This window comes from Lolium perenne, chromosome 4 (genome assembly GCF_019359855.2).
Source record: "Lolium perenne isolate Kyuss_39 chromosome 4, Kyuss_2.0, whole genome shotgun sequence".
NCBI lineage: Eukaryota > Viridiplantae > Streptophyta > Magnoliopsida > Poales > Poaceae > Lolium > Lolium perenne.
The window spans coordinates 29227203-29254266 of NC_067247.2; the positions used below are offsets into that span (position 1 = coordinate 29227203).

General features: G+C 54.4%; 1 protein-coding gene across 1 annotated transcript in view; it reads right to left on the reverse strand.

The window, feature by feature from the left end:
- LOC139838883 (uncharacterized) overlaps positions 1-25346 on the reverse strand; it is a 67329-nt gene extending 41983 nt beyond the window's left edge. The window contains exons 1-3 of the mRNA XM_071828899.1: positions 25290-25346; positions 23195-23459; positions 22274-22785 (exon numbers count right to left, since the gene is read on the reverse strand). Of these exons, the coding sequence (XP_071685000.1) occupies positions 22274-22785; positions 23195-23459; positions 25290-25346 (834 nt within the window). The remainder of the gene's footprint in view (positions 1-22273; positions 22786-23194; positions 23460-25289) is intronic.
- Between the last annotated feature and the right edge of the window lie 1718 nt (positions 25347-27064).

Sequence of the window (27064 nt, forward strand, 5' to 3'; positions counted from 1 at the left end):
TTTCTATATCCTTTTTATATTTCTTTTCTATTTATTTTCTATATATTTTCTAATTCTTTTCTATATATTTTCTATTTCTATTCTTTACTCCCGCCACGACGCTGTCTGCGCGGGAAACTTTCCCGCCACGTACGACGTCGCGCGGGAAACTTTCCCGCCACGACGCCGCACGGGAGAAAAAATGCGGGAAAGAAAGGGCGGGAATAAAATTTTATTACGATTGAACTCGAAATAAAAGTACATAGCTAAACTGAAAATTAAGATACAGTGCCAGATTTGACTGTTGGATTCATTCAGTCATACTTGTGCCTAGCCCTATAGTAGTCGCAACTGTAGTCGTCGTAGTCGCCGTCATCATCGTCGCTGGCATCGGGGTCGCGGTAGTCGAACCTCGGCGGGAGAGCACGCGTGGGCTGGGATTGAGGGTAGCGCAGGCGGGGGCCACGGTAGGTCATGACACCCTGGAGAGTCCGGCCATGCCACCACAGCCGCCGGCCGGCCTCGTTGAAGTTCGAAGGAGGCGGGCCGCCCTCCTCCTTCCTGGCAAGCGCCCTCTCACGCCGATTGATGAAGAAGCTTTCCCAAGTCGGTTGTAGTCGGGATGCCACTGGGGATTCCTCCGCTGCTCTGGCGTGAGCTCGAAGTAGTAGTGGTTCGTGATGGCCATCTCGCGCGCCACACCTAGAGGCACTGGAGGGACCGGTACACCTCCGACGCTTAGCAACCAGCCGGTCGGGACGCGGTAGCCCGGCGGGCAGGGGTAGTTCGAGGCGCAAAGCGCCTCCGCCTCCCGGGGGGTTAGAGATACGATGGAAGCCATGGGAGAGAATGATGAGGTTTGCAGATATGAGTCTAGATGTGATATGTAAATGGAGGCCAATCCTACATATATATAGTGAAAAAATGGCGGGAAGACAGAGGCGGGAACCGATGGAAAGCGCGGGAAGAAAATAGGCGGGAAGACAGAGGCAAACCTTCAGTACCGGTTGGTGGGTGCAACCGGTACTAAAGGTGTTTTTCTGTCATGTAACAAAACTGCCGGTGGGATAAGGACGCGTGGGTAACCTTTAGTACCGGTTGGTGGGTGCAACCGGTACTAAAGCTGTCGGCATGATAAGGACGCCCTGCTCGATGAGATAAAGTATGTAGCGCACGACGCCCTGTCGGTGGGATAAGGACGCGTGGGTAACCTTTAGTACCGGTTGGTGGGTGCAACCGGTACTAAAGCTGTCGGCAGGATAAGGACGCCCTGCTCGATGAGATAAATTATGTAGCGCACGACGCCCTATCGGAGGAAGAAGAAGACAAAGTAGAAGCGGCGCCGTGCCTATAAAAGGAGCATCGATACGCCATGGGAAGCAGCTCAACAAGCCAACATGGATGGAGAGTTTCATCACCATGGATGGAGAGTTTCATCACCATGGATGGAGGAAAGGGTTGGGAAATCTCCCGTGGCGGAACTTGTCGAAGATGCCCTTGGTGCACATGCCCTATGGAATCTTCGGAAGTTCCGCCTCGGAAAAATTTCCCTGCAAGCCCGTGAAAGACTCCATCTCCTCTAACAATGTTGGGGAAAGGGTTGGGAAATATCCCGTGGCGGAACTTGTCGAAGATGCCCTTGGTGCACACACCCTATGGCATCTTCGGAAGTTCCGCCTCGGAAAAATTTCCCTGCAAGCCCGTGAAAGACTCCATCTCCTCTAACAATGTTGGGGAAAGGGTTGGGAAATCTCCCGTAGCGGAACTTGTCGAATATACCCTTGGTGCACATGCCCTATATATGGCATATTCGGAAGTTCCGCCTCGGAAAAATTTCCCTGGAAGCCCGTGAAAGCTACTTAACTAGTAAAACAAGCCAACCATCTCCATTGTTAATATCTTACATACAGTAACATCATTACACAAAAGTGATTTCCATATTGAGATACACAAGTTATGATCCCTATATGTAGCTAGCTAGTCTTCTGAGTTTTCTTCGTCTGTTTCCCTTTCTTCTTACTGCGACGCAACCATGGACAATCTTCATTGTTTAAGATGATGCTTGGGTCAATTTTTACCTTGAAGGGTGGAATATCGTATAACTTATTATAATCTTCTGACATGTCTGTCTTGTCCTCTACTCCCACGATGTTTCTTTTTCCTGAAAGAACTATGTGCCGCTTTGGCTCATCGTATGATGTGTCCTCTTGCCTTTCTTTTCTTTTTTTTCGGTTTGCTAGACATATCCTTCACATAAAAAACCTGAGCCACTTCACTGGCTAGGACGAATGGTTCGGTGTTGTACCCTAGATTCTTGAAATCCAATGTAGTCATTCCGTACTGCGGGTCTACCTGTACCCCGTCTTTCAGGTTGAACCATTTGCACCGGAACAAAGGGACCTTGAAATTAGGTCCATAGTCAAGTTCCCATATCTCCTCTATGTACCCATAATATGTGACCTTGTTCCCATTGCCATCTTCTGCATCAAAGCGGACACCACTGTTTTGGTTGGTGCTCTTTTTGCCTTATGCGAAAGTGTAAAATATGTTCCCATTAATCTCGTACCCTTGAAAAGTCGATATAGTAGAAGATGGTTGCTTGGCCAACAAGTACAGCTGCTCATCATCGGTGACATTCATGAGACGTGTTTGCAACCAACTGCCGAAAGTCTTCATGTGTTCTCCATCAATCCAATCTTCACGTTGCTCCGGGTATTTAGAGCGTAAGATATCCTTGTGTTCCTCTTTGTACGGAGCCACCAAGATGGAATTATGTAGAACTGTGTAGTGTGCTTGAGTGAAAGAGTGTCCGTCCATACACGTTGCTGATTTCTTTCCTAGCGTGCCTTTTCCACGCAGTCTCCCCTCATAGCGCGATTCAGGAACACTGATCGGCTTAAGGTCAGGAATAAAGTCAACACAAAACTCAATGACCTCCTCTGTTCCATAGCCCTTGGAGATGCTTCCTTCTGGCCTAGCATGGTTATGAACGTACTTCTTTAAGACTCCCATGAATCTCTCAAAGGGGAACATGTTGTGTAGAAATACAGGACCGAGAACGCCAATCTCTTCGACCAGGTGAACTACGAGATGCATAATATTGAAGAAGGATGGTGGGAACACCAACTCGAAGCTGACTAGACATTGGACCACATCCTTCTGTAAATTTTGTAGAGTAAGTGGATTGATCACCTTCTGAGAAATTGCATTGAGGAACGCACATAGCTTCACAATGGGTACTCGAACATTTTCCGGCAGAAGCCCCCTCAATGCAACCGGAAGTAATTGTGTCATAATCACGTGGCAGTCATGAGACTTTAGGTTTTGAAACTTTTTCTCTGACATGTTTATTATTCCCTTTATATTCGACGAGAAGCCAGACGGGACCTTGATGCTACTCAGGACTTCAAAAAAGATCTCCTTCTCCTCTTTGGTAAGAGCGTAGCTGGTAGGACCTTGATACTTCTCTGGATTCAGGTTGTTTCCTTCGTGGATACTTTGCTGGTCCTGCCGTGCATCCGGTGTATCTTTTGTCTTCCCATACACGCCCAAGAAGTTTAGCAGGTTCACGCAAAGATTTTTCGTCACGTGCATCACGTCGATTGCAGAGTGAACCTCTAAGAATTTCCAGTAGGGTAGCTCCCAAAATATCGACTTCTTCTTCCACATGGGTACGTGTCCGTCAACATCATGCGGAACAGATTGTCCGCCGGGACCCTTTCCGAAGATCACTTTTAAATCCTTGACCATATCATATATAACTTCCCCAGTAGGGCGGGTAGGCTTCGTTCGGTTATCTGCCTCACCTCCGAAATGCTTTCCTCTCTTTCTTACGTGATGTTGTTTTGGAAGAAATCGACGATGCCCTGTACACATTCTTGTTTCCCAAATAATTACTGTCAGTCTCACCTAAACAGTGTGTGCATGCATTGTATCCCTTGTTTGACTGCCCTGAAATGTTACCAAGAGCAGGCCAATCATTGATGGTTACAAATAACAACGCTCGTAGGTTAAATTCCTTTTGTTCGTGCTCATCCCACACAGGTACACCTTCGTCACGCCACAACTCTAAAAGTTCTTCAACCAATGGCCTCAGGTACACATCAATGTCGTTGCCGGGTTGCTTCGGGCCCTGGATGAGCACTGGCATCATAATGAACTTCCGCTTCATGCACAACCAAGGAGGAAGGTTATAGATACATAGAGTCACTGGCCAGGTGCTATGACTGGAGCTCTGCTCCCCAAAAGGATTAAAGCCATCTGTACTTAGACCAAATCTTAAGTTCCTTGCGTCATCTGAAAATGACTTGAACTCTCTGTCGATTTTTCTCCACTGCGACCCGTCAGCGGGGTGTCTCAGCATCACATCTTTCTTACGGTCCTCTTTGTGCCGTTGCAACAACTTGGCATGCTCTTTGTTCTGGAACAAACGTTTCAACCGTGGTATTATAGGAGCATACCACATCACCTTCGCAGGAACCCTCTTCCTGGGGGTGGACCCGCCCTCAACATCGCCAGGGTCATCTCGCCTGATCTTATACCTCAATGCACTACATACCGGGCATGCATTCAAATTCTCGTACTCCCCGCGGTAGAGGATGCACTCATTGATGCATGCATGTATCTTCTGCACCTCTAATCCTAGAGGGCAGACAACCTTCTTTGCTTCGTACGTGCTAGAGGGCAATACGTTCTCCCCTGGAAGCATCTTCTTTATTATTTTCAGCAACTTTTCAAATCCCTTGTCAGAAGTACCATTATCTGCCTTCCACTGCAGCAATTCCAGCGTGGTACACAACTTTTTCTGACCATTTTCGTAATTTGGGTACAACAGTTTGTTGTGATCCTCTAACATTTTCTCCAACTTCAACCTCTCATTTTCATTTCCGCAGTTCATCTTCGCATCAAGAATGGCCCGACCCAAATCGTCATCCGGGTCATCAAAAATCGGCTCATCGAAAATGGGCTCTTCTTCAGCTTCGTCTTTCCCCATTCTACTATCACCGTCTTTAGTGAATATGGGATAGTTGTCACTATCCTCTTCTTCTTCGTTGTCTTCCAATATAACCACTCTTTCTCCGTGCTTGGTCCAACAATTATAGCTGGGCATGAAACCGTTCTCCAGCAGGTGGACGTGAAGGGTCTTTGAGGTAGAGTAATCCTTCATATTCTTACAGGAACTACATGGACAATACATGAAACCATTCGACCGCCTGTTTGCCTCAGCCTTGTTGAGAAAATAATGCATGCCATTAATGAACTCGGAATGGCACCGGTCACCGTACATCCATTGTCGACTCATCTGCATTTTATATGTATATCAAAAATCATTAAGTACACAACATTGTGGATATATGAGTGACCAACTTAATTAATATTCAAGTTCATCACATAAAACTAATTGTTTTTATAAAAAAGAAGAGGGGCTCACCGAGGTGGTACCGTGCCGGCTAGGGGACGACGCTGGCGATCGACGGCGGTGAGGACGTGGATGATACTAATTAAAACGTACAAAACATACCATAATTTCAGCTCAAATTGCATATAATAGAAATAAAATCCCTAACTTAGGCATTTCATCGAACACCTTGCTAGCACTAGAAAAATAGTACGACTTAAAACTACCAAAGAAATGAGCTAAATTAAGAACGCCGGAAGGAAGGATGATATTGCTAACCCTTGGATAGATGTATGCCGTTAATCTTATTAAAATGGTGGAGAAAAATGAAGATTATTGGAGTGTGAGAGGTGCAAAATATTTGAAAATGTGGGAGAGGATGAGAAGGAAATGAGATGCAGGGAGCTCGGGCGGGGCGGCGCGCGCTGATATAGCACAAACCCTTTAGTACCGGTTCCTTATATGAACCGGTACTAAAGGTGCAGCCCTGGCCCCACCTCCGCCTGGAAAATGGGCTCAAACCCTTTCATACCGGTTCGTAACACGAACCGGTATAAAAGGATCTTAACGAACCGATATTGATGTTTCACGCATGGAACCGGTATTAATGCCGCCTTTAATACCGGTTCCTTTTAGATGGATGCCCATTCCATCGATGGATATGCCTAGTACGTCGCCATGGCGTGGCGTCGCTGTCGCGTCGAGCCGCTAGAGCTAGCCGTGCTCTCCTTCCGTTTTCATGTGTGGCCGGCCGGTACGACACGCTCCCCACTTTTGATGATTGGATTGGATTGGATAGGTGCTGCCCATGCGTGGCTCGTCCTTCCTTGGGTGCAGATGTTTCCGTGACACGCGCGGTGGCGGCGCAAACGGCGATGCGTGCGCTGCACCGCGCTCATGCGGACGGCACGGCGGTACGCGTGCACGATACGGACTCAGCCAGGCAGGTAGGGGTGTGCGTCCAAGACCAACAACTTCGCATGCGTCTGTTTTCGGTCGGGTTTCCCTGGTTTTTCCAGCTTTTTTCCTGTTATTCCTTATTTTTTAATCTGAACATTTCATATTATCAGCGTTATGTAAATTTCGAACATTTTTAAATCGTACAAATTTGAAATTTCTTCAATTTTGATAAATGTTCAAATTTAAAAATCGAACAATTTTCATATTTAAACAAATTTTAAATTGATTATTTATAAATCCAAACTTTTAAAAAATCTGGAAGATTTTAGAATCTGAAGAAAATTTTGAAATATAAGGTCTTTAATATTTTTATGATAATTCTAAATCTAGGTACATTTTTGTTTCACCAAATCATCGAATTACGAAATAATTTGATACAAAACTGTTTCCACCTTCCAATTGTGAATAGTCATTACTCCGAGAAATAAAAAAAGACAAATCCAATATTAACAAGGATAATGGACCAAATTCAAAGTCCAAAAAGGTTAAATTGAGGACTATTCACCACTTACATTTTCCCCTTTTGCTAGATCTCGGCTGGCCGAGAACTTGCTTGGAGCTCAATCGATTGCTCCACCCTTTGGACCAGAGCGCTGGGATTCGTGCTTCATGGCCATCTTATCCACAACCTACCTTGTATATCTCTTCCCCATCCCCCTAACACCCTTTGGGAACTGGAAACAGAGAACTTGTTGTTTTCTTTTGTTTTTGCAGGACAACTTAGATGGAAATGATTGACTTGATCTAGGTACGTGGTCCATCCTTATCAAGAGAGGAGGAGGAGAGACCATCGAGTCGGAGCCGATGACGTTGCGGATGGCCGCGATGGAAACTGGGACGTTGTTGACCACCAAAACCCACCGACGAGTAGCGACGGGCAACACGAAGAGCCGGGAGGCTCCCAGGACTGCTGGAGGGCCCTGGTCCCTCGAGATCGACGGCCCGCAAAGATCCGGCACGCACGTCCGATGCTGGTGCAAGGGCGTGCCACCTGACCTATACCTGGTCAGGAAGGTGATGGATTGCTTCGACTAGTTTCCTGCATGGCATACACGTAAACATTAAATACGAGCCTCGATCGGCTCTCAGGTTGTCCCGTGAATCGGCTCAAGGAGCCGATCCACCCATGATTCGTATGAGATCTACAATAACATGGTGGTCCTGCTTGATCAATATTAAGTTAAAACGATCTACGACGATCTAGGGTTTTCACCACATAACCGGAACGTCCTACACGTGATTGAGCCTGGCAGACACGAAGGATGATAATAAATCAGCCCTAGACAAGGCCTAAAAACCAACGTGGAGTTGATTCCCGGAACATCTTATTTAGGACTAGCAAACTATACCATACGTGCTACTGGATCCTTCAACCCGTTTATAAGGCCTAACTATGTAGATATTAAACTAATCCTTGAAGAACAAGGAGCGATCGTAACGGATCGGATCTACCAAACAATGACTAAGCAGGGTGCCACCCATGCACCTAAGGTTGGTACAAGGGTGGCTAGATATCCAGGAGTAGCATGACTAATCAAATACATCGAGAAAGTACCGATGCTAACCCTAACATATCCATGATAATGGTGTTGCTCGCCATCAAAAAGGCTTCAGTACGAGCAACACATGAACGACAGATAAACAAGATTCTGCCTAGATCGCGTCTATCGCAAGACGCGATCTAGGCAGCATAGCGCTTACCCGGAAGAAACCCTCGAAACAAGGGGTGTCGATGCGCCTAGATTGGTTTTGTTGTGGATGTGTTCGTCTTCTTTCTCAATAACCCTAGATACATATTTATAGTCCGCAGACTTTCTAACGTGGGAATAATCCCAACCGTGTACGAGCTAAACTCTGCTTTTAATCCTAACCGACACGTATCCTACTATATTTACAGATACACGGGCAATTCAGCCCAAACTCTTTATACAAGGCCAATTCATGAATAATTTCTACGTATATTTACTAAGCCCATCTCAATCACGGCCCACTTCTGATTTGGTTAAAATCTGGTGATAACACATGCCCCCTGGTTTTGGTAATGATAATTCCAAAACCACTCTGTTTTTTCTTCGTCGGGTCATGTCGTGGCAGAGCAGAACCGTCGCAGTATCCTTCATCATGATGCCTTGCCTTCTCAACTTCTCCGCGTGATCTGACAGTTTTTTTTTCTTTTGGCACCACTTCCTCGGAAACTGCTGTGGCATTGAATCTCCACTATATCCCCTTTTATTTAACCGCGCCGAACAGTTCGCCTCTTCATCCCCTTGCTCTGTTCTAGCCATCGGCACCAAGAAACCCCCATCTCCTGTAGCCATGTCTTCCTCTTCCTCCTCCTCCGCCTCGTCGGGTCTTTCTTCCCAATCCTCCTCCTCTTCCTCCTCCCGCGAACCCACACCGGAGTGGGATCTGATGGCGGCGCACAATGAGCGCGCCCCGGAGGAATGGGACCAGGAGGACCACGACACCTCCGTCTGGTCTGAGGACGACAAGTCCTTGACCAGCGGGGACGATGACCTCCAGTTCCTTGCCGATGGGGAACTGGAGGCGAAGAGCGAGGATGACTCGTTCTCCTGGGACGACTACACTTCCTTCGAGGAGGAGGAAGAAGAGGAGGACGACGACTCCCTCGAAGATTATCCGCCGGCGAAGCGCTTCCGCGCCGGCTCAGATGACGACGACGACGATGATGAGGAGGAGACTCCCCATGAGGGCTACGGGAGCAGCGACGAGGAGCCCGCCGGCAGCAGCGCCGACGGCAGCTCCGACGACGACGAGGGAAGCAACGGCCCGTAGAGCAGCACCTATTAGTATAGGTCTAGTAGTAGTAGCAGATTGGTCAATAGACCTTTCTTTTGTTCTTCCTCCCTTGAGCAATCGGCTCTTTCTTTGTAAGAAATCCCCTCTATTAATGAAGAAAATATTCCTCTATCGATTTTGTTTTCTCATCAAATTTGCCGATTGCCAAAGTAAGTCAACGCGCAAAGAGCCGATGGCAGCGCATCGGCCTTTTCCATAAATCGCGACTAAGGCCAGATCAATTGCCTGTCTGCACAGTAACTTGCAACCTTCGTCTGAGAAAATAAACTCAGATTCCCCAAATTGCCGTCCAAACAGGTTTAATCCTTGTCCATGCCAACCTTAGATTTCAAACGCACAGATTCAACTCCTCAGCGAATCCAATGGGAGAATCATCCCAATGCCACGGTCTTTGGCCTGAAAATAATCTGTTATCTGCTCAATTGAGCTTGTTCCTCTAGAGTCGATGATTATGCATCGGATTTTTATATCCTGAAGTCGATGTCCGTGCATCGGCTGTACTGGTGTCTATATTTCTAAAGTCGATGTATGTGCATCGGCTGTGATTTGTATATAATTTTTTTTTACTGGCCGATTTTATGCATCGGCCCCCATGTTTCACTGTCCGTCATCCCACATGCTTGGGAAATATTTCTTGAGGTGTTGACCATTGACGGCTACTGGGAATTTAACACCGTCCAGCTGCTCGAGCATGTATGCATTACCCTTCAAAACTTGGTCGACCTTGTATGGACCGTGCCAATTAGGAGACCATTTACCATATTCTTTATCCTTAGTCCCTAATGGCAACACAGCTTCCCATACTAGATCACCAACCTGAAACTCCTTTGGTCTCACCTTCTTATTGTATGCACGGGCTACCTTGGCTTTGTTTTCCTTAATCTTCTCCAACGACCAAAGTCTAAGTTCTGTTGAATCCTCAATAGTATCACTCATCAGGGCTGCATATTCTTCAGCTGTTAGATCATTCTGAAACGTAACACGTCTCGATCCAGCCGTAATTTCCCAAGGCAATACGGCTTCCTGCCCATAGACCAGCTGGTATGGCGAAGTTTTTATAGCTCCATGGCATGACATGCGGTAGGCCCACAAAGCTTCTGACAATACCTCATGCCAACGCCTAGGGTTCTCGTCAACTTTCCTCTTAATCAGCTTGATAAGGCTCTGGTTGGACGCTTCAGCTTGCCCGTTGGCTTGAGCATAGTATGGAGACGATCGGATCAATTTAATTCCCATGTCATCACAGAACTTCCTGAATTCCTTAGAAACAAAGACCGATCCTCCATCGGTCGTGATAGTCTGGGGAATCCCGAATCTATGAATGACATGTTCTTTCACAAAATGGATAACATCTTCCGATTTTACCTTCTTCATAGGAACGGCCTCCACCCATTTAGTGAAGTAATCTGTAATGGCCAAAATCCACCCGTGGCCTTTGCTCGATGCAGGATGGATTTTACCGATCATGTCCATGCCCCAACCTCGAAACGGCCAAGGTTTGATGATGGGGTTCATTGCTGATGCGGGCACCATCTGAATTTTCCCAAACATCTGACACGCTTGACACCCTTTATAGTACCTAAAGCAGTCCTCAAGCATGGTAGGCCAGTAAAACCCTGATCGCCTAATTAGCCACTTCATCTTATGAGCCGATTGGTGAGTTCCACAGGCGCCTTCATGCACCTCGTGCAAGAGCCGATTAGATTCGGTTGGTCCCAGGCATTTGAGCAGTAACCCTTCTAACGTCCTGTAGAACATATCATCTCCTATAAGGACATATTTCATGGCCTTATACCTTATCCGTTTAGGTGCCCCCGAGCTGGATCCTTCAAGTAATTGAAGATATCGGCTCTCCAGTCATCCTGTTCCAGGAATTGCACCTGAACTTCTGACCCATCTGGTATGTCCTTATAGCCTGACGCCATCTGTGCGAGATCGTTGGTCTCGGTATTTTGAGATCTTGGGACCCAATTGAAGTTGATGTACCGAAACTGTGCCATCAGTTCGCGGCATTCCATCCATAATAGGAAGAGTTACTCACTCTCGCACTTGTATTCGTCCGTGAGCTGGGAAATCACCAACTTGGAGTCTCCAAAAAGTTCCACCGCTTCTGCCCTGGCTTCCAGAAGCAACTCCATTCCCTTGCGTATTGCTTCGTACTCAGCGACATTGTTGGTGCAAGGGGTAGATAACCTGATGGAGAAGGAATATGTTGCCCCCCGAGGCGACACGAGCAGAATACCGATGCCACAACCATCGTCACAAGCCGATCCATCGAAGAACATAGCCCATGCACGTACATATAGTGCTGCTATATCAATATTGATTCGTTCAGCGATGAGATCGGCCAACGCTTGTCCCTTGACTGCTTTCGCAGGCTGATACCGGAGATCAAACTCCGATAATGCAAACATCCATTTACCAAGTTGGTCTTTTAAAACAGGGGCCGACAACATATGTTTGATGACGTCTGATTTGCATATGATGATGATTTCTGCTGTCAGAAAGATGTGACGAAGCTTGGTGCAGGTGAAAAACAAGCAGAGGCATAACTTCTCGATCTCAGGATACCTCATCTCTGCATCCAACATCCTCCTGCTGATGTAGAAACCCACCTTTTCCAGACCCTCATACAGTTGCACCACCACTGACGCGATGGAAGTGTCAGCTACCGATAAGTAAATATAGAACGGTCTATCTTGCTGAGGCGGAACCAGCACAGGCGGAGTCGATAGATACTCCTTAATCTCGTCGAACGCTTGTTGCTGCTCTGCCCCCCAGTGAAACTCGTCATCAGACTTAATTTTCACCAATCCCATAAATGGCTCAATTCGTCCCGACAGATTGGAGATGAATCTTCGGACGAAGTTGATTTTGCCGATGAGGCATTGGAGTTCCTTCTTCGTGGTAGGTGGTTGCATGGTGCGTACTGCCTCCTGGCTTTTCAAGCCAATCTCGATTCCACGTTCATGAACCAAGAAACCCAAGAACTGACCGGCCGTCACCCCAAAGGCACACTTCTTTGGAATCATTCTTAGCTCGAATTTTCTGGTCCGGTCCAGGATGCGTCGCAAATCCTCCAAGTGCCCTTCTACGGAGACAGACTTGACCACCACGTCATCAATGTAGATTTCCACCAATTTGCCGATTAGATCATGAAAGATGTAATTCATGGCTCTTTGGTATGTTGCACCGGCATTCTTCAGTCCAAAAGTCATGACTACATATTCAAACAATCCCACTGAACCTGGTACTCTGAATGCAGTCTTGTGTATATCTTCTGGAGCCATGAAGATCTGGTTGTAGCCGGCGTTGCCATCCATGAAACTTAAGACCTTATGACCGGTAGCTGCATTGACCAATGTTTCTGCTACCGGCATGGGATATTCATCCTTTGGAGTGGCTCTATTGAGATCTCGAAAATCTATGGCAACGCGCCATCGGCCATCCTTTTTCTGTACAGGCACCACATTGGTAATCCTTTCAGCGTACCTGCACGGCCTGATGAACCCGGCGATCAACATTTTCTCGACCTCCTTCTTGACTTCTTCTAGGATATCGGCCTTCATCTGACGTGCACGTTCCTGGAACGGCCGAAATCCTTTCTTGAGAGGGAGCCGATGCTCAATGATGCTCTTGTCTAACCCAGGCATCTCTGTGTAATCCCATGCAAAGCAATCTGGGTATTCTTTTAACAGAGCTATCATTTGGCTCCTGAGATGTGGATCTAGCTTTTTGCTGATAAAAGTTGGTCGTGGCTTATCCCCAGGACCAATGTCAACCTCTTCTAGCTCATCAGCCGATGTAAACCCATACCCTAGCTTTCCGTCGCCTGCTAGATCGATGTTAAACACAGGTAAAACATATGGCGAGGATAGTATGGGCCGATTGCTGGAATCGGCCCCCATTTTTATTGCATTGCTCAATGAAGGTTTACATCTTGTTCGTGCTTTACTGTGACTACGTGACATGCTTGAGATGAGATCACCACTTTTTATTTTTTGGGGCCGATCGCAGGGATCGGCCTTGCCACGTATGTCCGTTGCCTTTACTCTTGCTATACTGTCAGGCCGGTGGATAAGACCAGCCTCACCCCGTTTTTTGTCACGTCGATGAACTCGCAGCCGTCCAAACTGATTCCGGAGAGTGGCTCTTGGCCTCCCGTTTCCCAAATGTTCATGCCAGCCGTTGATATTTCGGCTGAATCATCTGCATGGACGATCTCCACTTCATCTCCATCCCACTGTATCAAGCATTGGTGCATTGTGTATGGAATGCAACAGTTAGCGTGGATCCAATCTCTCCCTAGCAGGACAGCGTAAGTGCTTTTACTGTCGACGATGAAGAATGACGTAGGGATGGTCTTTCGGCCTACAGTTAAATCCACGTACAGAACGCCTTGTGCTTCTGATGCTTGGTTGTTGAAGTCATTCAATGTGACGTTGGTCTTGATCAGGTCTGCACTAGACCGTCCCAAACGACGTAGCATGGAGTATGGCATTATATTGACTGCTGCTCCCGTGTCGACCAGCATCTTGTTGACAGGCTGCCCGTTGATATAACCTCCCAAGTACAGGGCCTTCAGATGCCTGTAGCTCCTTTCTCGTGGCTTCTCAAAGACAACTGGTCGTGGGCCGCAGTCGAGCTGAGCTATAGGTGCCTCTTCTACTCCTGGAGCACAAAACTCCGATGGAAGAATGAACACCATGTTCGTGCCAGCCGATGTCGTATCATCGGCTTTCTTTTGTTTGGGGCGCCACTCTTTCTTCTGTGGACGACCCTCCTCATCCAGAGTTTGCTGAATTATCGCGGCCAAATCAGGCCGCGCTTTCCTTAACGCGTGTAGGTATCGTCTCTCGGCTTCCTCTACGCTACGTAGTCGCTGAACCCTACGCTTTTGAGAATGGCTGAGTCCATCAGGGCACCACCTTGGTCGGTGGTATCTATCTTCTTCTTTATCGTCATCTTCTAACTCCTCGAGATCTTCCACCCGAGAGGACTCAGCTTGCTTGTTCCGAGATGGGAGAGGCCCTAGACGCTTGAACACTGACACGTCTCCTGCGTCCCTCTTTGTCGGGGGGAAGACCCCGGGTAGGGCAATGGACGCGGAGCAGCCGGCTGGCCACTGGCCGGCTCGCGGCAAAGGCCGGCTGAGGAGCAGCCGGCTTGCGCCGTGGCCGGCTGGTCCGGAAGCCGGCTGGCTCTAGGTCCTAGTCGGCCTGGCTACGGCCACCAATGCTGTAGTTGGGCCGGCTTCTACAAGCCATATCCGACTGGGGTTTGTACCTCAGACCGACTCGAGGCTGGCGAGTCTTGCACTGGAAGGAACCGGGTAGGTGATCCGGGTTCCCAAAGTCCACGCTGACTCCATCTTCCGTAAAGCGCGGGGCACTGTGGAGCAATAGTGCCACGCGCCGGACAGGCCGTCAGGGCTTACGACGATCCGTACTGGCTACAGTGGCTGACGGAGACAGGGACACCTCCTCCATACCGCTGACCGTGGCAGCCGGATGGGACAGGCCACGATGCCTCAACCACTCCTGACGTCACCGCCTCGGGAAGGAGCGGAAGCCGAAGCCGGCCGAGCCGGCCAGCAAACTATAGGGTCTTATATGTAAAGTGCCGGTGCCTATATAAGCCGCACTACCCCCTCTCGTGCAGGGGATCGATCATTTATCGCTTTCACCCACCTACAGAGCTGCCCTGTGAGAGAGACCATAGTCTTCCTTAGCCTCTCAGGAGCAGCCGGACACAGCTCTAGGAGCACCACCAGCATCGTGTGATCATCATATACACTCATAGCAGGAGTAGAGGTTTTACCTCCATCGGAGGGCCTCGAACCTGGGTACGTCGCCGTGTCGCTCGTGCCCATACCCGCATCCGGATACCGCCGTGAGATCCCTCAGGAACCACTTCGATTAGCCACCCTATGGCATATGCCGTGACGATACCACGACATTTGGCGCCCACCGTGGGGCCTTCAGCATCCTCGGCCGGTGTCGTCATCCGGACGGGCCTCACCACCACCACCGGCGAGCGAGTCGCTTCAGGCTTGATCTGGAGATTCGGCTCCCTCGACTGCGTCAGCGACAACGCTGGCTGCTTCGCTGACCGGCCCTTCCCAGCCGGCGGCAGCGTCATCTCCTTCGGCGGCTTCGACGTCTACGTCGCCACCGTCGCACCGCCGCGCTACCCGCGGCAGGTGCTGCGCTGCGCTAGCCCTCCTCCGCGAGCCGGCAGCAGCGCTCCCGCCAGCCCCGCCGTCGTGCAAGTCATGATGGCTGGCGACGAGCTCCCCACCAAGAACCCGCGCATGCGCGGCCCCAACCTGGAGCGCAACATCGACCCCAACGCCTCCGGCTCGGGCCCGAAAGCGGCACCACCGCCGTCCCGGCTGGATGCAGTCCGGGCAAAGCTGAGCACCCCGCTCACGCCTGGCGGAGACCCCACCGCCATCGAGGCGGACTTGGAGGCGCACCGCCAGCTCCTCCTCAAGCAAACCGAAGAACTGGCTGCTGCTAAGCGCCAGATGGAGATCACCCAGCGCGAGTACAACCGCGCCCACGGCCTCACTCCAGGCGGCGACGAGCCAAGCCGAGCTGGCCACATCCGCCGCAGGGGCCGCGACCTTGGCGCTGAGATCGCCCGCGACGGCGCTCCTTCGCCGGCTCCGTCCGCGGAGCTCCCCGTCTACAACACCCCCGACAAGAACGTGCGCGCGGCAGAAGCCGCCGCAGAAGAGCTGAACCGCCTCGAAGGCGAAGAGTTACGCCGCCGGACACGGCGGGTGACCGAGCTGCTCAACGCAGCCAACAGGCAGATCGCCGACCCCAGGTATGTCAATGCCCCCAGAGCTTCTCACGCTCGTGGAGCTGCAGGCAACGACAGGGAAGGCGCCAGGGACACGGCCGAGTCCTCCTCCCCAGCACCAAGCCGGCGCCATGATTCCCGGGCCACGCACAGCTCGGGCCGGCCAAGCCACCAGCCGAGCGGCAGCAGCCGCAGCCGGCCCCCTCCAAGCCGAAACCAGGAGCAAGACTCCGGGCCCCGCCGTCATCACCGGCCGGCTCCAGAAGCAAGCGGCGCACGCCAGCCGGCACACTCCCGGCTGGGCCCGCGCATTGAGCCCGCTGACGCCCGAGACCGCCTCGACCGGCTGGTTCAATCCCGCATCGCGGAAGAAGAGGGGCCAGCCGGCCCAAAGTGCTTCGGGCCGCGGATCCTCAACGAGCCCATGGTCGATGGCTTCCAGCTCCCGCGCGACACGCCCAAGTACGACGGCACCGCCAAGCCGGAAGACTGGCTGCTGGACTACTCCACGGCAGTCGGCATCGCCAAGGGCAACAAGCGCTGGGCTGTGCGCTACTCCCCCCTCATGCTACTCGGCTCCGCCCGCACGTGGCTCAACAACCTGCCAGCCGGCAGCATAAACGGCTGGCTGGACTTCGAAGCCGCCTTCATCAGCAACTTCACCGGCACTTATCGCCGGCCGGGTCGCCCTCAACAGCTTGAGATGTGCAAGCAGGGCCCGGACGAGACGGATCGCGCGTACCTGATGCGCTGGTGCGAGATGCGCAACTCTTGCGAGGGCGTGCACGAGATGCAAGCCATCAGCTTCTTCATGGGCGGCTGCCGACCCAACACCATGCTGTGGCACAAGCTACGCCGCAGCGAGCCCAAGACGATGGCCGCCTTGATGGTCATCGCAGACAAGTACGCGCTGGCAGAGGAAGCCGGCAAGGCGCCGGCTGATGTTTCACCGGCCCCAGCAAGACGGGACAACAACAAGCCGGCCGAGGGCGCCTCGCACGGCAGCCGGCGGGACAACTACCGCGGCAAGCGTCACAGCGACCAGCCGGACCGCCGGTACGGCTCCGCCCACGTGGCCGCCGTGGCGGAACAACGCGGCAGGCGGCAGCCGCCGCCGTAAGCAAGACCGGCAGTGGAAGCCGAAGTACACCTTCGAGCAGATGCTCGACTCGCCGTGCAAGTACCACAGCGGCAAGAACCCCTCCAACCACACCACCCGCGACTGCCACTTCATGAAGCGGCTGACAAGCGGTGAACCTCTACCGCCTCCACCCCCGCCTCCACCAGCCGGCGGGCCGGGTGGCCAAGCCGGCGCAGAGAACGCCAACCTCGAGCACCACGAGGCTAACCAAGTGCACCATGCCGGCCGGTATCTGGCCGAAGACGCCACCTACATCATCTTCACCTCCGAGCCCGAGGACAGGACGAGCCAAGAGCGCCGTTCCCTCGAGGTCAACGCGGTCATACCGCCGGTCCCCCAGTACCTAAACTGGTCAGAGCAGGCCATCACTTTTGATCGCCGCGACACACCGGCTGTCCTACCGAAGCCGGGCAGCTACGCCATGGTCCTCGACCCCACCATCGGCACAACCCGGCGCAGCGTGCGTTTCTCGCGCGTCCTCATCGACGGCGGCAGCAGCATCAACATCCTCTACCGCGACACCGCCCGCAAGCTGGGCATCCAGGAGGCCGAGTTGCGCCCCACCCCCACCGTCTTCCATGGCATCGTGCCAGGCCATTGCTGCCAGCCGATCGGCCGGATCACGCTGGAGGTGATGTTCGGGAAGCCGGACCACTTCCGCACCGAGAGAATCGAGTTCGAGGTGGTGGACCTCGTGAGTCCCTACCACGCGCTCCTGGGCAGGCCGGCCCTGACCAAGTTCATGGCGGTGCCCCACTATGGGTACCTGAAGATGAAGCTGCCTGGCCCCAAGGGGGTCATTACCGTAGCCGGCGATTATCGCCGCTCCATGGACTGCGCCACGCAGAGCTCCAAGATGGCCCAGACGCTGGTCATCGCCACCGAGAAGCAGCTCATCCACGACGCCGTCGCCCTCGCCAAAGCCGCGCAGACAGACATGCCGGCTGCGGGCAACCCGGCTGGGACGACTCACTTCCAGCCGGCCGACAACACCAAGAAGATCCTGCTGGACCCGGCGCAGCCGGACAAGTTCGTCACCATCGGTGCCGGCTTGAACAAGAAATAGGAAAGCGAGCTCACCAGCTTCCTCCGTGAGAATCGGGACATCTTCGCATGGACTCCAAGAGACATGCCGGGTGTGCCGAGGGAGTTGGCTGAGCACCACCTCCACGTCCGGCCTGAAGCCAAGCCGGTGAAGCAGCCTCTCAGGCGCTTCGCCGAAGAACGAAGGAAGGCCATCGGTGAAGAAATCGCCCGGCTCCTAGCTGCCGGCTTCATCATGGAAGTGCTGCACCCGGACTGGTTGGCGAACCCGGTCCTGATTTTGAAGAAGAACGGCTCCTGGCGCATGTGTATCGACTACACCAGCCTGAACAAGGCGTGCCCAAAGGATCCCTTCCCCCTGCCGCGCATAGATCAAGTCATAGACTCGACTGCCGGCTGTGAACTGTTGTCTTTCTTAGATGCCTATTCAGGCTACCACCAGATTCCTTTGAATCCGGCTGATCAAATAAAGACTTCGTTCATTACCCCGTACGGGGCTTATTGCTACACGACTATGCCGTTCGGCTTGAAAAATGCAGGCGCCACCTACCAAAGGTGCATGCAAAAATGCTTGCAGGATCAAATCGGCAGAAACGTTCACGCATATGTGGATGATGTCGTTGTAAAGACCAAGGAGACGACTACCCTCCTTGATGACCTGAGAGAAACCTTCACCAATTTGAGAAGATTCCGGATGAAGCTCAACCCGGCCAAGTGCACATTCGGCGTGCCGTCTGGCCAGCTCCTTGGCTACCTCGTCTCTCAGCGAGGGATCGAAGCCAACCCGGACAAGATCAGTGCCCTAGAGAAGATGGAACTGCCGCAGTGCCTCAAGGACGTCCAGAAGTTCGCTGGCTGCCTGGCTTCCTTGAGCCGCTTCGTCAGCCGGCTGGGGGAGAAGGCACTGCCCCTGTATCAACTAATGAGGAAGGCGGACAAGTTCGTCTGGTCACCGCAGGCGGATGAGGCTTTCCGTGACTTGAAGCGCGTGCTTTCAACCGCGCCAATCCTTGCAACGCCGGGTTCAATGGAGCCGATGCTGTTGTACATCGCAGCCACCAACCGAGTGGTTAGCGTTGTCCTGGTGGTGGAGCGCAAAGAAGCCAGCAACAGGGAGCAGCTGGTCCAGCGCCCAGTCTATTACCTTAGCGAAGTGCTCTCCCAGTCGAAGCAAAATTACCCCCACTACCAGAAGGTCACCTACGGCGTCTACATGGCGGCCAAGAAGCTCAAGCACTACTTCCAAGAGCACCCCATCAGGGTGGTTGCCACAGCACCCTTGGCGGAAATCATCGGCAGCAAGGATGCCAACGGCCGGGTTGCCAAGTGGGCCCTGGAGCTGGCCGCCCACACCATCCTCTACGAGCCACGCACAGCCATCAAGTCGCAGATCCTCGCGGACTTCTTCGTCGACTGGGCTGAGATGCAGTACTTGCCGCCTGTGCCGGATTCCACGCATTGGAAGATGCACTTCGACGGCTCAAAGATGCGCAACGGCTTGGGAGCCGGCATCGTCATCACCTCTCCCAAGGGAGACCGGCTGGACTACGTCCTGGAGATCCACTTCACCGCATCCAACAATGTGGCGGAATATGAAGCGCTCATTCATGGGCTGAAGCTGGCCAAGGAGATTGGCGTGCATCGCATACTCTGCTTCGGCGACTCCGACTTGGTTATACAGCAAGCATTGGGCGACTGGGACACGAAGGACGCCAACATGGCCTCATACCGCTTCCATGTCCAGCAGTTATCCGGCTTCTTCGACGGCTGCGAATTCCACCATGTGCCACGAGCGAACAACGAAGCGGCTGACGCCTTGTCCAAGATTGGCTCAACCCGGCAAGCCATTCCGCCGGGTGTCGCCTTGGCGGTTCTCAAGAAGCCGTCCATCATACCGTCACCGGACTCGGATTCAATATTCGTGCCGGCTGACCCGGGGGCTGCTCAGCCGAACCCGGGGGCTTCATCGCCCAAGTCGGGGGCTAACAAGCCAAACCCGCCGGCTAGCATGCCGAACCCGGGGGCTTCATCGCCAAACTCGGGGGCTAGCAAGCCGAACCCGCCGGCTAGCAAGCCGAACCCGGCGACCATGCAGTCGAATCCGGAAGCTCCCACGCTGGAGGCCCTGTTGGTCAGCGTATTCGAGATAAGATGCGTACCTTCATGGGCACAAGAATTCCTCTCCTACCTCACCGACGGTGTGCTGCCTGATGATAGAGTCCAGGCCAGGCAGATTGAGAGAAGGGCCAAGGCCTACACCATCATCAACCACCAGCTGTACAAACGCAGCGTAAGTGGGGTGTTCCAGCGGTGCGTCGAGCCGGCTGAAGGGATTGAACTCCTACGGGAAATCCATCAAGGAGAGTGCGGACATCACGCCTCATCCAGAGCCATAGTGGCCAAAGCCTTCCGGCACGGTTTTTACTGGCCGACTGCGCTCAGAGACGCAGAAGATTTGGTGAAGAAGTGCAACGGCTGTCAGCGCTTCGCAAAGCAAAGACACCAGCCGGCTTCCGCCTTGAAAACCATCCCCATCACATGGCCGTTTGCCGTATGGGGCTTGGATATGGTAGGCCCATTCAGAACAGCGCGAGGCGGCATGACACACCTCTTGGTGATGATTGACAAATTCACCAAGTGGATCGAAGCCAAGCCAATCAAGAAACTGGACGGGTCCACAGCCGTCACATTCCTCAAGGAAATCATTGTGAGATTCGGCTACCCCCACACCATCATCACCGACAACGGCACCAACTTCTCCCAAGGCATCTTCTCTCGCTATTGCGGGGAAATGGGGATCCGGATGGCCCTATCTTCTGTGGCACACCCAGAGTCCAATGGACAAGTGGAAAAGGCTAACGGCTTAGTCCTAGCCGGCATCCGGCCCCGGCTGGTGGAGCCGCTCGAGCGAGCAGCCGGCTGCTGGATTGAAGAACTGCCCAATGTCTTTGTGGAGCCTGCGCACAACGACAAACCGCTCAGTCGGCTTCACACCATTTTTCCTCGTATACGGGGCCGAAGCCGTCTTACCGACTGATATCGAGCACGACGCGCCAAGGATCAAGCTCTACACAGAAGCCGAAGCCAAAGAAGCTCGCGAAGATGGAGTTGACCTGGTCGAAGAGGCCCGGCTGCTGGCTGAGTCTAGATCTACTATCTACCAGCAAAGCCTCCGACGCTATCACAGCCGGAAGGTCCAGCCCTTAGCATTCCGAGAGGGAGACCTAGTGCTCCGGCTGATCCAGAGGACAGCCGGACAGCATAAACTATCATCCCCATGGGAGGGTCCCTTCATCGTGAGCAAGGCAGTAGGCAATGATTCCTACTATCTCATAGATGCCCAAGAGGCTAAGAAAAACAAGCCGGACAAGGCTGACGAGGAGACTAAACGTCCCTGGAATGTCAGGTTACTCCGCCCATTTTACACATGAGAGCAGGAATGTATGTATCCCTTGTATCCCTTTTGTGAGTTATGAAAAAGCTTGCGCCAAGAGCGCTGTTTCCGACAAGTTTTTCGCGTACTTTACCTTGTTTCGCCAATTGGCTTGAACCCTCTCACGTGGTCGGCTCAGTAACGTGATCCGGTTTCCGACAGCCGGCTTCCGATCTAGCTACAGACCGCAGCCCGGCTGTCCGGCTGGCGGGAGTAAGGCCTAGGGAGCCGGCACGCGAAAAACGACTAAGGGAAAGAGTAAAAGCGAGTTGACTTGCAACTTTTCATAAAAGTGCCGGATTGCCGAATTCAGCTCGTTCGACTGAAATACTGTCGGCCTCACCCAGCGGCCCGCTCTTGATCCGGCGACGGATCGCAAGTCGGACGTACGACCGGCAAGGGCACAGCCAAAGAGTGGGGCGGATGGGAAAAAGCGAACGAGTCGAAAGAAAGCAACTCGGCACACAGATGATTAACAAACACATTAAAGCGTGCCTTAATAAAAGGATAATAACATTGTCTTACATATGCACCCGGCATCCCGGGGATTTAACGAATTGTCTTGGCAAAAGCATAAGGAAACAGGTAAAAGCTAAGCGCCGGCTGGATCAGAACCAGCCGGGGGAGCATCAGCAGAGCCGGCCGCCGGGTCATCCTCGGGCACATCGTCCGCCTCCTCGTCCTCAGCCTCCTCCTCCTCGTCGTCAGACGGCGGATTCGGGTCCGCGATGAAGATGGACTTGTCGACGAAGTCGGCAATGGCGCAGGCGCGGGCAAGCCGAGCAGTCTTGTTCTCCGCCGGGAGCTTGTCCTCCACGCCGGCGCGCCGGAACTCCAACTGGTCGAGGCTAACCTCGTTATACCAGGAGAGCACAAAAGATAGCGCCATATCGGCTCCGGCGCGCGTGGCCGACTCCTTCCAGTCCAAGAAGCGGTCGGGAGCCCTGTCCAGCCAAGCGATGAGCTTGGAGAGATCTTCTGGCAGCGTCTCCGTCGGCCACAGCAGTCGGATCAGCTCCTCCGCCGCCTTCCGCAGCTCCCAGCCAAGCTTGGTGACCGGCTCCACGCGGGCGGCGATGGACGCCAGATAGTCGTCCATGGTGAAGCAGTCGGAGCTCTGCTCCCCAGTGGCCTGCCGGCGATCCTCCCGCGCCCTGCCAACAGCCGCTAACGCCTCCTCCTGCGCCTCAGGGAAGGCCGCTGCAAAGAAGAAAAGCATGTCAGAAGCCATCAAAGCCGAAATAAGCTGAAAAATGCAAATTTTCGAAGTCCTAAAGATCCGACTGCCCCCAGCCTGAAGATGGAGATTCCAAGGCTCTAAAGTAAGCCTGGCGGCAGCCGGCAAGATCCGACTGCCCCCAGCCTGAAGATGGAGATTCCAAAGCTCTAAAGTAAGCCTGGCGGCAGCCGGCAAGATCCGACTGCCCCCAGCCTGAAGATGGAGATTCCAGTCCTAAAGTAAGCCTGGCGGCAGCCGGCAAGATCCGACTGCCCCCAGCCCGAAGATGGAGATATCGAAAAAATCAAGTTTCTGCCGCCGGTTGCCAACCTAAGCCGGCAGCCGACGGCCGAAAGCCGGCAAAGGGGAAGGCATAAGACAAAGACTCACCCGCCAAGCCGCGGTCGAGCGCGCTAAGTTCCCCCAACCACCGCTTGGCGGTGGCCGACAGCTCGTTGGACTTGGTGGTCACCTCTTGCTGGAGCGAAAGCCGTTGCCGTTCCACCTCCTCCAACCGCTTGCTCAGACCCTCCAGCTTTTCCTCCTGTTCCTTCTTGAGGGCGGCAAGTTCCTTGAGATGGTTAGCCTCAAGAAGGCGCAGCCGTTTCAGCTCCCCGTCAGCCACCTTCAGCTTGGCGGTAGCAGCCCGGTTCGCCTCCTCACTCGTGGCGCATTGAGCGCGGGCAACTCGGAGGTCCGACTCAAGCTGCGGGACCCGGGCGGCCTCAGCTGCAAGCCGGCAGAAACAAGCCGTCAGTAAAACAGAAGCGTAAAAGAGTAAAGGCAAAGAAGAGAAAGCCTCACCCTTGACGACCTCCAGCTCACGAGCCAAGGCGGCCCGCTCGATCTTGGCCCGGTGGTAGCTGGTCACCACCTGGTTGTACAAGAAGGTGCGCCGCTCCTCAACCGTCTGAAAGAATCAGTTGCTTAGACGAAACCTGGACTGGCTTCAGGCAGCCGGCCCACGTCTCGGAGGGCTACCAGGACAAGAAAATCGCAAAAGAAAAGAAAACACACCTTCTCGGCATCCTCCAGCGTCGCCAGCTGGGCAAGGGTCTCGGCGGCTTTGGTCTTGAGGCTGGCGCGATAGCCGGAGAAAAGCATCTTCATGGGCGCCGTGCCAGGCTGCCCCTCCCGGCTGAGTACCTCGCAGGAGTTCGCCTTGTGCCATGCCTTCTCCATAGTTCCTGCCGAGCCGAAGCTGGAGTCGGAGGCGGACGGCACAGCCACCAACCGGGCACCCTTGGCCACATGAAGGCCCTCAGACGGGCCCGCTGGGCCCTCTGTCCTCACCAGAGCCCGGGAGTCGGCGTCCTTTGAGCGCGCTGGCTCCTCCCTTGCCGGCTCCTTCCCGGTCGGCTCCCTCCTCGTCGGCTCCGAAGCTGGAGGCGGCGCGGTCGAAGCAGTCGGCCCGGTGGGAGCCGTCGCATCCGGCGCTTGAGGCGCTCCTTTCGGAGAACTCTCCAGCACCACGACGTTGGGCGCGGGCCCGCCGACTCCGGTCGAAGGCGGCGCAGCCCCACCAGCTCTAGCTCCAGCCGCAGATGGCATGCCCCTGCCAGCTCCGGCTGCCCGCTCCACAAACGGGGCGCGGCGCGGAAACATGTCGTCTAGGGTCGGCCGGCGCGCCGACTGACCCTGGTCTCCGCCGCCAGGCGCCGCAGAAAGCGCGGCAGAAGAAGACGCCCGCGAGAAGGTGGCGTGGCCGCAGGCGGCACGTTAGCAGCCGGCGGCGTGCGCGCGCGTGCTGAAGGTTGCGGGGTTGGCTCCCTCCTTTGCCGCTGAAGCGGCGACGTGACGGGAGGAGCCTGCCGAGAGCCGCCTCCCTGGGTAAACTTAATCGCGGCCCTAGTCGAACAAGCAAGAAAAGATAAGTACAGAGGAAGGAAAGAAAAGGAATCAAACAACAGAGGAAAAAGAACTCACCCGGCTTTCTCCGGGACCTTCTTGGGCGCCAGCCGGCGCTGTTTCTTGGCCCTTGCCTCCGAAGCGGCCGTGGACCCGACGCCGGCCCGCTTCCTCCCCTTCGGCGCAGAAGTCGCCGTGCTCGTAGGCGGCGCCGCGCGCAGAGGCACCGCCGGGATGGGCCCCGTGCCGGATTGGGCCGGCTCCGCCTGCGGCTGCTCTTGCTCCTGCTCCTGCCCATGCTCAGGCGAAGGCGGCGGGTTATGCTCCCCCGGCCGCCACGATCCTGCGCCACCGGCAGATCGTCGTCGCCAGCTTGGTCGCCGGCTAAGTCAGCCGGGTCAACGAGATCCGGCGTCCAGACCTTCGTCGCCAAGTCGCCATCCTCGATGCCTTGGCGGGTGAAAAGCTGAAAACAAGACAAGATAAATATCGAGTCGGCCATGCTGCCGCAAGTCGGAAGACGGAAAAACAGCAAACTTACCAGTTCAGGCGGCTGCTCCCGATCGTAAGGCGGCAGCCCCCAGTCCCAGTTGTCCGGCATGTTGGCCTTGGTGATGTTGTTCACCCGGTGAGCCACCTGGGGCTTGGAGAGCTCCAGCTTCGACGTCCATGTCGGGTCGAGCCGGCCGGACATGTGGCCGATCTTGTGGACGCGCCACTGGAGCGGTATGACCCGGCGCGAGATGTAGGTGCAGAGGAGGTCCTCGGCACTCAGCCGGCCCCCCGTGACGCACTCGCCCAGGAAGTCCCACAGAGGTTCACCTCCGCGTCCGGTCCGAGGACTTGGGGTTGTAGCCCCGATTGGTCCGGCCACTGGCGGCGGAGCCGGGTTGTATTCCGGCAGGTTGAGCCGGTCGAAGGCCGGGCTCTCGTTCCGCACATAAAAGAAAGACATCTGCCAATTCTTTACAGAATCGACAGTCGGAATCCGCGGGAAGGACGTACCCGTACGGGGATAGATGGAGGCGGCGCCGCAGGTCCTCAGGCGGCCTTCGGTCATCTGCGCCTTGATGTAGAAGAGCCGGCTCCAAAACTCCACGTCCGGCCACAAGCCGGCGTAGCCTTCCATGAAGGCCACGTAGCAGCTGAGGAGGATCATGGCGTTGGCCGGCAGGTGGTGCGGCTGCAGGCCGAAGTGATCGAGGAACCGGCGGAAGAAGTTGGAAGCCGGCAGACCCAATCCGCGGTCGAGATGCGCGCCGAAGACCACGCGTTCGCCGGGCTCCGGCCGAGGCTCCTCCTCCGCGCCCGGCGCCCTGGTAATCACCCCCGCCGGGATGCGGCGGAGGCGCACGAGCCGGGCAATGTCGTCGTCCTGCATATAGGAACCCTTCCAGGAGCCGCTCGGCTGAGCCATCGAGGACGAAGAAGAAGAGGAGGTCCAAGAGAGGCGGAAGGGCGAAGAAGAGCCGCTCCTCGCCGGAGGAGATCGCGGTGGAGAAGTGCGCGCCGTCGTTGCGCGTGGCCCCGTGGCGCCGGATTGGCGGGTTTGCGGCGGTAGCTCGGCGGAGGATCGTCGGGGCGACCGCTCGCTGAGGTTCGCCAGAAGAGCGGAAGAGGAATGGCGTCGGAGCAGCGAAGAGCTCGAGTGAAGAGAAGGAGCGAGGCAGGAGCGCGAGGAGGAAGAAAGGGGCAAGTGCCGCCTCGATACCGCCCCCGCGGCATTTATAGCCGACCGCGGCGGGCGGTTGGCCTCCAAGTGGCCGACGTGGGCCACGTCTCCGGATTTACTGCGCCGTAACTCCTCCCACGACCGCTACCGTTACCAGAAACGGCCACACCACGTCGCCCACTACCGCACCGGATCCGGAGGGACATTGATGTGACCAGACGAACCGGCGGCAGAGCCACAGCGTCGAGCCGGTCAAGTCGGGCGCAGGACCCGAGGCGGCGGAGACTCCGGCGCGCAGCGAGCCGGAGCCGGACAAGAAGTTCCACTCGAGCCAAAATTCATCAGCAAGGCGGAGGCGCCATCAGATCTTGCGAGAAAGCAAAAACTGTACAAGTATAAAAAGCGGCCGGCTAGAAGCAGCCGGCAGGAACGAGCCGGATGAGGGCGCAGCCGGCTGAATGGAAATTCTCAGTCGGCCCCTCCAAGTGCCGTCTAATATATTCGAGAAGCCAGGAAAACCTGCCTAGGTCCTTCTAAACGCAGGACCTTGCCAGCTTCGGGGGCTAATGTCGGGGGGAAGACCCCGGGTAGGGCAATGGACGCGGAGCAGCCGGCTGGCCACTGGCCGGCTCGCGGCAAAGGCCGGCTGAGGAGCAGCCGGCTTGCGCCGTGGCCGGCTGGTCCGGAAGCCGGCTGGCTCTAGGTCCTAGTCGGCCTGGCTACGGCCACCAATGCTGTAG